The following is an 11,266-nucleotide window of genomic DNA, read 5'->3' as shown; positions in this document are numbered from 1 at the left end:
AGGCCTAAGCCCTACACGATTGAAACATTAAGTCGAAATGTATGATAGATCTAGTCTGTATTGTTATAGTACATAGGATGTTTTACTGTATACAATGATATTTTGTGTAGTAGTTATTGCCATGCATTGTACCTTGTACAATTGTCATACAATAAAGTTCATACATATATATATATATATATATGCCTTGGTAAAGGAAGATAACAGGACATGCTTCTTGAAAAAAACAATTTCTTTCCCTTGATTTATTTACGTTTCAATGTTTGCAGATCCTCCAAGATGAAGCCCCATGTTCTGGTGCCGCTGGCAGCCCTGATGTCCGTCTGTCTAGCAGGGGAGCAGAAAGTACAGATAGGCATCAAGAAACGAGCTGAGACCTGCCCCATCAAGTCCAAGAAGGGGGATACTCTACACATGCACTACACGGTTGGTATCCAAATGGGTGTAGAAATACTGGTTTACAGGGATCCATCCATTCCTGTTTTTAATGATTGTCTTCAGGTTTTAACAAATGTAATGCGGTAGTGCAATTCAGGGTCTTAATAATGACTCTGCTATCTGTACCGTGTTGTGTGAGAAGAAATAAACCATTGTATGTTTCATCTTAAGTTATGCTGTTCACACACATGCACACATATGCACACACACATACACACACATAACATAATGTTACATCTGCACACAAACACATATACACACACATGCATACACACACCTGAAAACTTTCTTGGCTGTATGTGTATAAGAGCTTATCTAAAGTGTACATAAGTTTCAAGTGTACAGAACAACGACAATGATAGACTTGAAATCTGGTCAACAAGGTTTAATATTTTGTTTGCTTTCTTCCACTGGTGGTGAAAATACATTGAATATACTGTTTTACAATATGAATGAAGCAAGATGGGTAATGTGACCAGCTGTATGCACACAAGACCACCTGTTCACCATGATGCTAAAAAAGGCAGGCAAGCATTAAGTAGGGCAAGGGCAATTACACTACCCCAACATTTAAGCAGACACTTTCCCTGGAACGTTTGGTATTTGTCTATTTCATTACACCTAGCCATCTGTGACATTAGGTTACTTGAATTAATGCTATATTGCTCCAATCCAAGCATGGCTTGGAAGCACAGCTGACCTATGGGGACCTCTCGGGCAATACTGTAAATGCAAAAACTTTTGCGGTGGTTTAATGTTCGCGTTATTTGCGGCGGCTGCTTCACCGCGAATTTAAAACCACCGCGAACATTTTTCCATGGAAATAAGAGACTACAGTGCATGGTGTTACCGCGAAATTAAAACCACCGCCAAAAGGCCGTTTTCCCGCTAACGCGGAATTTAAATCCCTGCAAACTTAAATGCATTTACAGTACTAGTTAGTTTTGCCTTGCTGTCAAGGGCAGGTATAAATGACTGTTGATGTGTCTATGCAGAAGGTGTGTGCCAGTTGTTAAAATGCAAATGCCTTGTGATAATTGCTTATGAAAGAAAAAAGAGCGAAAGGGCAATCAAAGAATGCTTTTATGATAACTAGAAGGGCAAAATGAGCGAAAGGGCAATCAAAGAATGCTTTTATGATAACTAGAAGGGCAAAATTTGTGCCAAAACGCAATATGTTTTCGCAGTGTGTAGCCTTATGTTAAACTACTCACACATGGCACTTTACCTAGTATTGTGTGCAAGTAAAAAAAATCTACATCTACTTGGTTTTAGGACCAGATCATAACATATATTATCATATAGCCAGGGGACGTGGGCCAATCAGAAGGCCCCATTTCATGCTGGTTATGACGCCGTAACAGCCATGCATTAAATTTTTGATTATCACATATGTGATAATGACGCTGGCCAATCAGAATGAGATATCCAGGAATCGTCCATCTGCCAAGATAGGGGAATAAGTACAGGCATGGCAGGGGGGATGGCTCCCTCTATTAACATCGGTAGTGCGTGTTTCTTTGTTCAAAGAAAACATTTGCTGTCTTAAAACAACATTAAATTACCTATAATATTTCAACCAATAAGATCTATTTCATGATATGTCCAATTTAAACTGAAAAATGAAAATAAAATCATTTGCACCCCCCGCGCTTTCAAGTTAAACGGTCCGCAGACGATAATGACACAGCGGTCCGCCGTTTTGAACGTCACGAAATGGATGACCAGAACCTACCGTTCTTTGGAGAAGACTTATCTCAGTTTGTTATGAATTAATTCTCCAGACTTGTCAGCCACAGCAAGCACAGGAAATGCCACAGCCTCAGGAAAGCCGGCAAAGGTTTTCGGCGCTGGACAGTAACGAGCTGGACAAACTCGAGCACGGCAGGGTTGAGAAGTGCACGGAAAGGCCAACAGTTTGGGGAGTGAAGCTTTGTAGGGACAACTTTGTTGTATGAATCGACTTTGTTATTTAAAGCCTTCAAACTGTATTTATTGAATGTACTGAATAAAGGATGTATGTATTATAAAGGAATTTGTCGCTTAAATGGGTCAGTTTGGGTAGACCAGATGACTTTTTAATTTTTCAGCAAAATTATAGCTGAGTTTACTGTTGATATAACGTGATATGTTCACATATATTTATCGTAGGCAAGAAACCTTAGACCTTAGGTCCTCCCGTGCCTTAAATGGCTATTTGAGCAGCTATTTTCCATCGACAAGCTAGAAAAAAAATAATAACATCAATGACAACAGCCTAAAAATACTGAATGAAGTGGAAATAAATATTAAGACTTCTGTAAATTATCATTTCAGCATGGCTACAGGAACGAGACCATGACACAGCATTTGAGCAGCTACCACCTGAGGAGTTGGCAGGTCTACTGAGACAGTTCTATGGCGAGGTGCGGAAAGATGACGGTACCCCATATGCTAAGGCATCTTATGCATGTTTGAGAGCAGCTATTCACCGCCACCTCACAGGACCACCCTACCACTGCAAGTACAACATTTTGAAAGATACGGAGTTCCAAGCAGCTAATAATCTGTACATCGGAGTGCTTAACATAAGCAACTGAAGAGAGATGGCAAGGACACTTGCAAGAGTTATCCACCCATTCTGGCAAGCGATCTAAGAAAGATGTTTGAAACAAAGACTTTGAGTGTTGATAACCTTCTAATGAGAACAAAGGAACAAAATCTGGGCTATTTAGGTACCACTTGGTACCAGTTGGCTTTTTGTAGGGACAACTTTGTTGTATGAATCGACTTTGTTATTTAAAGCCTTCAAACTGTATTTATTGAATGTACTGAATAAAGGATGTATGTATTATAAAGGAATTTGTCGCTTAAATGGGTCAGTTTAAGTAGGCTATATGATAATAGCGTTAATGACCCGCCTGTTCCTCGGTATATATGGTGTCATAACGCCTGGTCCTTTGCTATAACCACCTCATAAAACCACCTCGTTCGCTTCGCTCACTCGGTGGTTTTATTCGGTGGTTATAGCAAAGGACCAGGCGTTATGACACCATATACACCTCGGGGCGAGTCATTAACCCTTAACTATACCATTAGGCTCACCCTATAGTATTGTGTAAGGGTAAAAAAATGCTGATATTTGCAATTTTCAACTAATATCCAGTCTAAGATCTGATATGCTACTGACAGAAAAATAAAAAATAAATAGAACACACCAACACACCAACAAAAACAGTGTTTTTCCCTACTGGGGAAAACATGAATATACAACATAGTTACAGTAGAAAATTAATAGAAATGAATAAAAATCAACAGCCTATATCTCAGTCAAACAGTCCAACACTTCAATCAATCTTTTTGTGTCTATCCTATCCTAAGAGAATACATTACAAAATCTATATTGCCAATATTTTAATGTATAAAAATCGGTGCTGTGCTACCCAACGAGTACCGGAGGACTAATCAACTTCTGACCGTTTTCCCCATAGAATCATATCTGTCATCTCCCATGTGAATCATGATCATTTCCATGACCGGGTATTCCCCATTATGATAATAAAACACTTGTGTTGAGATAGTGAATCACGTGTAATTGTTTAGCCCAAATGTCAGCCGCCCCTGGGTGGGTGTGTCCATTCAGAAGTCCAAACAGACTGTTAAGCCACTAAATGTAGCACTCAGGCCGATTGTTTAGGACAATTGTGGACTGTTTTACTTATGAATGTTCCTGTCATTTGTTGTAGATGTCAGCCTGAGATAAAGGGATTTGCGAGATGATTCCTGATCGTGTTGTGCAGATGAGTTCAGGGCTGTCTCCATCTTTAATTGTTTGCCTGTTCCATTCATTGTTTGGGAGACCATGTTCTGCTTTTGTTGTTACATTCAATTTCATTTCAGTGGGTTCAATTTTGAAAATTTCCCATAGAAAGTCACTCCTGAGGCACTCATACCGCACATGTAAGATGTAATCCCCCCTCTCCAAACTATACAGGCTACAGGTATGATCCAGACCTATAGTTGTACATCACTGGATGTCTTTGCACATGTTTTATCCAATCTAGCTTCGCACAAGGTCACATTCAATGCCCTCACTTTGCTCTCTGGTTTGCTCCCCATCTTGTTTGCACCTGAACCATTCACAAGCCACTGACCAATAAACATGACAATGCGGTTACCAGGAAACAGCAAGGTCAGCCCTGATTGGCAGTAATGTCCCAGCAAACATGTGTTAACCTTGGGTGGCAGATGGACAAGGTCAACCTGCTGGGGTGTGCGCGGGTCATCGCTCCTCCACCACACAAGCTGTCCTTCACTTTTCCTACTGCTCCTGGTCGGTGATCCAGTCGGGCAGTCAAGCAAATTCAGCTTTTCAATTTCATATTTACCTCTCTGAAAAATGGAGACCTGTATTGGTATAGGTGTGTCTGTATGTGTTTCTGAAATTTATGGTTAGTATGACATTAAAACCTATGGATGTATTGAGATGACATTAGGTATATTGGTGGTGGTCTTCAACTTGGGAAGATGCAGGTCAATGTTGATTTTGCATGTGCAATAGGATTGTTCTTTGAAATACACTGGCTTCTGTTGAAGCTTATGTCTTCTGTAAAAAATGCCCTTTTGGAAAAAATAAGTTTTCCTCAAGTTGTAACTATCCCAGGTCCAATATCAAACTCCATATCTACAAAAGTCTTTGAAATGTTGCCCTTTTGGCTGGTTGGTCACTCTGTGAAAAAGGCTCAGTCTCTAGGTAGGTAAGAACCGCTGCTTCAAGAAGGTTCAAATTGGATGTGTGTACTGTAAAGCCCTAATTGTTATGTGATGGCTGACACATCAAATATTACATATGTTAGGCCCATGACAGAACTTACAAACTACATACTACATAAACATGAGAAATAAATATGCCAAATAGGCAGCAGGAAATGTTGTTGTGCACAAATTTATGAAGACATCTTCTTCGGAAATTGAATTACGATGGACCATGAAAACGTCAGCCCGCAGCAGGATATAAAATGTCATTTTCTCTATGATAACCCACAAGAGACTCGTTGGCATTTCCCACAGGTTTGTAATCCGCATTGCAACCTGCCCCCCTCCCCTTGTGAAATTGTTTTTATTTTCCACGCTGCTAGGCAGGAAAGGATAGCGCACAAGGTCAAAGTCATGGTCGTTAAAAATCATGTTGCCATTTTCTGCACCGCTTGTAAGTTATAGTCTGAAATAAAAATGTTATGGGGAAAAGTTTACTCTGGATTTAGTGCCAAAATAGGCCTTAAAACTTTATGTACAGAGGGATTCTTTTTGTACCATTGTTTAAGGAACATTTAGATTTTGTGGTAGAGAATGTGACGTACTGAGATTACACTAATAATTGCTTTGTAATTAAAAAGGGGTAGGCAAGAAAATGAATGTTTTTGCATGAATAGTGTATACCTGTCATGGGTGATGAATGCGTAATTTGGTATTAATTGGCATTTCTTTCTGCGTGAAAGTTTTGGTAGATTGGCCCTGATGTTGAAACATACTTGTAGTTTTTCATTGTTTAGGATATGATGATGATAATTAGGATCTTCCAGACAACTCATGTATATTGTTCCTGATGAACCGAGTGAAATGAGAATAGCACTGTTTCAAGCTATGAAGACCAAGGATCCTTTTTTTGCCCTGAATGTTTTAAAGTGGGTGCTGACCTTGGTGCTGAAAATGACTTCAATAACTAATGGAATAACACATGTCATGTGCAGTACAGGAAAGCAGCCGGCACATGTTCCTGCCCCTCAGAAAGGTTCTGTAGGCTTTCTTTGTTATCATCTTAAGCAGAAATAGCTTTATCACCAGAGTGGAGTGAGGATATTCGTGCAAAGTTCCTTTCCAAAGGGCACATTGTCAGAGCATATCAAGGGACTTCTGGTCTTTGAGCCAAGCACCCTAGCATTATGCTACAGCATGCCATGCCAGCTTCTTGGAAAAGTAGACGATTCTTAATGAGACTAATTTGGAAGTTGTCTGCTGGAGGCGATGGTGAGACAGTAGGGAGATGAAGACAGACTGGGGGTGTAGACGACAATGGCTTAATCCATCAGTAAATGTGCCACCACCTCAGGGTGTAATTGCCATGTCTACCTTCATAACGAGGAGGTGTGCATTATCATGGAAGTCTTCACGTAGCCTCCAGGAGAACGTTGGGGAAGCTAAATCATTACGTTTCCTAGATGCCCTTTTTTTGTGACTCTAGAAAAACGTACCAATTTAGCCTTCCCCAATGTTTTTTCTCTGTATTTATGTTTGTGTGAGTGTTGAGAAAAATGTTTATCACTGTGTCTCAGGTGATGGTACCTTTGGGTGAGATTAGGTTTATTGGTCTGTGTGATGATGTCGTAAAAATACAGAATACTGAATAATTGGGCTTGAAATATTATCATGCCTCATTATATGATGTCATATGAAAGGGCATCTCTTGGAATATTTCCCCGAAATCCTCAACTTGCCCTGAAATTTGTGGTTCTCTTTTGAAGAGTAATCCTTTATGATTATAAAGTTGTTGTGGGAGACCTGAAGCAAGGAGTTTGATAAAAGCTCCTTGCCTGAAGCAATTCATTTTGACTAGAAGCAAGATTTTGATAGCCTCTACCAAACCTCTGAGTTGAGTGGGAAGAAGTAGTAGAAATCGGCCCAAACAGGGTAGGTAATTGTCAGGGCAACTGATCCTACCTAGGAGATCAGAGATCTCTCTGGTCAACCCTTTCCCACTCTACCTGGAGGTTTAGCAGGGACAAGGATTCTGATGAGGACAATTTCAAATTTGGGGGTTTTGTCTGCCTGACGTCTGGGGGCACCAGTAACGGGCCGGGAAAGTAGGATAACGTAGACGGACAAGTGTTTTCAGACTACAATGGGCTAATCTGTCAGTGAAAGTATCCTCACCTCACTGCTTCATTACTGCCCTGGACAATGGGTCTTTAATTAACGAGCTGTCCAACAATGGGAAGGGGTTTATTCCCTCGGTTGGAAACCTTAATCTTTACATTTTGTAAGGTAACAAAAGCAGTTGTCAGCATCCAACAAGGATAATTGTAGGATATATTTGAAAACAATGGAAACAAAAACAGAATTGTAATATTCTGCCCTTCTGTGATGTATATGTATGAGGCAGCAATATCAATATCAGAAAAATTGCATGAGTTGTGACCTAAGAGTAACTCTACAGACACTCTCTAAATTATCATCATTTTTTGTTCTGATATGCGGGATCCCTGAGAAGATGGTTTCCCTACTGCGTGCAGTTTTACAGATGAGCAGGCATGTCACACACACTTGCCTTGGCAAAATTGTTGTATTTGCTCCTGGGTCCCAATCAGGGATGAGAGAGGCGCAGGGTCTGATGTCCCACACAGATAACTGCTGACTGTTCTCAGTGATACCATCTCCCCGTGGACCCCACATCCAGGCCTTCCCACAGTAGTGTGGAGGAATGCTCTGGCACTATTAACATATCAAAAGGCAATTCTGCAGTTGGGAAGATAAATACTGCTTAATCTGAGAAAGTGGAGACTGAGATACCAAAGTTGTTGAAGTTCTCGCAATAGTTGGGTGACGGGTGTATGGTTCATTGTTTGAAATTCTCGCAATAGAAATCAGTAACGTCTATTCATCTCATTTTATGTAATCAGAAATTCCCATAAAGCAATATGCAACATATACACAGCCAGCACAAATGATGCTGCTTGTCTTGCATCATGGGCATCCAATTTAAAAAGCCGTCAAACAGCAGGACAAATAAATAAAGGTGCACCCCAGTGTTGGTAGCAAAACAGTTTGCAAATGTCACAGGTGCAGGTGATACATTCTGATGTGACTACAGAACGTGATAAGCAGCACAGACTTTATCAGTGATATGATTGGCAGGTCTCCTGGATATGATTGACAGATCTCCTGGATATGATTGGCAGGTCTCTAGAATATGATTGGCAGGTGTCCAGAATATGATTGGCAGGTCTCCAGGATATGATTGGCAGGTCTCCAGGATATGATTGGCAGGTCTCCAGGATATGATGCCCCAGATAACAGTTTGACTGCATCACATGCCATTGGAATGTACAGTTGTGTCAGACTTGTGTTGCAAATGATGTCAGGCAATGAGCACTTAACGTCATAGTCTGTTTGTTTGTGAGGGGTTTAGAAGGGTAAGAATCGTCTGTCTCCAGAACCGGCCTGTCCCTATCTATGTACCTTCTTATTTAAAGAAAGCTATAGCTCTTACTTAAAAAAGGTATCAAACTAAGTTTAGCTGTACTGAGAAGAATTGGTATATCAACATGGCCTAACTGCCTATCAAGAGATTAGCCTTTTTGATGAAACAAGACATTTTCTTCCTATGTTGAGTGTAGGGGGACATAGCTAAGACTAGATCATCATGACTGAGGTTTCGGTTCAAACAGGTCAAAGTTGTACATGTACATCATACTACATGTAAGCAAACTAGCTGGTTGGTTTCACGTTGATTGAAGATGTACTGTTTGTCAGTTATCAAGGTCATCTCGCTGCTGTTTTGTCAACAAGTGCACAGGTGCCAGTTGATGACGTATCTGTCAAGTTATCTATGTTAGACATCTGTCACATGCCGTAAATTCTGACAGGTAATGAATCATAGACGAGTGATTTCCATACTGATCCAGTTTTATCAATAGTTATCTAGCTTAAGTAGGGGTCTATTTTGTTCAGTTCTAAACTGGTTTTGTACATGAGTATGAGACAGTTGTTTTATAGCAGCTTCTATTTAGTCCTTCGTGTATAGAATTTTGAAGAAATCCCCAACTTATCCAAGGATGTGAATTGTAAGCAGTTTGCCAGATGATGAACACAAATATGACAGGGAATTGATGATTCATTTCTTAAATCTTGCTTTTCAATATGATTCAGGTTTGCTTTTTTTTCTACCTTTGAAAAAAATGGCAGAAATTAGAAGATCCTATGGGACTATCCCACTGAAACAAGTCTTCAGTGGCTTCCTATTGTACTCGGAACAACCAAAAACCTTACAAGAGTTGCAAAAGCAGACAAGATGAAGCTGACAACTGGCCTCCGAGGGGATGGTGGCAGATGCTCCAACGACTCCATAGATAAGTATCACCACAGAGAAAGGCGACTAGTCTAGCATGTTCTGTCTGTTTTCCACAGGTCACCACTGGGACTGCCCTGCTGAGATAAGTACAGGTTACTGCTGTTCTGTGGCCTCCCTCCATCCCCCGGCTGGGCCAGTACTTTCTCCCCATTGTCATGTTAACCCCAGCCCCTTTCATGTGTCTCAATGTGACCGCAGAAGTCTTGGGGTTGGGGCCGTAGCCCTTGTGTGAAATGTGCTGTGTGGATGGCGATGATGAGATGGGACGTGACAAGGGTGACATTTCTGCATCTAGATTACTCCTCTCAGAGAAGGCTGTACCTACCAAGAAGCAGGCTAGCTCTTCCTCTTCAACTGTTCTTGGTGTCTACGAGTCTTCTGTATATTTACTTAGGCTGTATTGTTCATTGCAGTCAATGGTAGTCAAATATTTGTTTAGGGTGGAAGGATCCCCAAGGTGCGGAGAGCCACTCTGCGTTGTCTTCGTGTTTTCTGCCCCATTCTGTGTCCCCGTGTCTCGTGGCGCCATTAGCGGCTGCTGTATGGGGCAGCAGGTGACGACCAGGGACTGAAACGGAAGAGATTTGCTTGAGTAAGTTTGGAGCGGTACTGCTGAGTCTCTGTTGTTCCGCTGCTCTGCAGGGCAGCGACGGAGGCCAGCAGCAGGCACGTCGCCATGGCAACCCCTGCAGGACACTCAATCCATTTCCAAGTAATGATCTTTTATAGAGACGAATAAAAAGGTTGTGAACAGCCTTACTTTTGCTAGATTTTAGGAGAATCATTCATTTAGACCGTCATTTCTGAGAGAGAGAGAGAAATAGTTTCAACATCTACAGACTTGTCGTCCCTCTTGCACTTGTTTTCCCCCTTCTTGTAAAGGGTTCAGATCTGTCAGCTTCTTTGTCCTTTACCTACAAAAGAGATTTTGTGTTTGAAGAAGAAAGCAATAAAAATAAACAAGAGCAGTTATACATGTGCAGGTTTGAAAGACATCCTAACTATTCCTCCAGTCAGCATTAACTGGATGAATGTTGTTGGTTCATACGTAAGTAGGATGAGCACCTTGTGAGAGGAATTGCAGGGAGGCTGGCGCTACAAGCTCTTGCCGAGTTAAATGGTGGTTTCATCTGGCTGGCCTGAAAAGGGTCGCGGCTTGGCTGGAGGAAAGTTTTGTCCTGGGGAATTACTTAATAATTGGCTTGGGTCTGTAATTGTAGGGCTTAGGGATGTCACTCTGTGTGGTACAAGGACATCAAACAAGCACATCAAAGTCTGGACTGAAGGAATGGGAGTTTTCATGGATGTCAAACAAGTACTCTCCAAGCAGATGTTTCAGTTGGGGGGTTATTTATTGTTTTTTTAGCAACCTTGTGTATTATTCTATGTATTCCTGTGATTTCTTTGATTTTCCTCTCTCTGAGGAGGGAAATAAAAGAAATCTTCACCACTGCTACGGAAACATTGAATTGTAGACATGGCTGCAAAAAAAACACAAAATTAAAATCCTCTGCTCAAAGAGTAGAAAACATGTGAAACCATCAATACAAGGACGCTTTTATAATGAATGACGGTGTCTGCTAACTTTTCTTTTTTCTCTGACACCATCTTTGAAAAGAGCTCACAGACATGAGTTACATTCTCAATCTTCATACATACAAGAACTACAAACTTAGTCTAGTCTTCTTTTTGATCATATTTGCATTGTAGATAAAAGAAAAA

General features: G+C 40.9%; 1 protein-coding gene across 1 annotated transcript in view; it reads left to right on the top strand.

The window, feature by feature from the left end:
• Nucleotides 1-259: 259 nt before the first annotated feature.
• The window catches only part of LOC118421475 (peptidyl-prolyl cis-trans isomerase FKBP2-like), a gene marked incomplete in the record, with an annotated part of 15,698 nt that continues 4,691 nt past the window's right edge, over nt 260-11,266 (top strand). Inside the window, 1 exon segment of the mRNA XM_035828791.1 lies at nt 260-426. Coding sequence (XP_035684684.1) covers nt 280-426 — 147 coding nt within the window.

This window comes from Branchiostoma floridae, chromosome 1 (genome assembly GCF_000003815.2).
Source record: "Branchiostoma floridae strain S238N-H82 chromosome 1, Bfl_VNyyK, whole genome shotgun sequence".
In the NCBI taxonomy this organism is placed as follows: Eukaryota; Metazoa; Chordata; class Leptocardii; order Amphioxiformes; family Branchiostomatidae; genus Branchiostoma; species Branchiostoma floridae.
The sequence above is the reverse complement of the archived record's forward strand: the minus strand, read 5'-3'. Positions and strand labels throughout refer to the sequence as shown.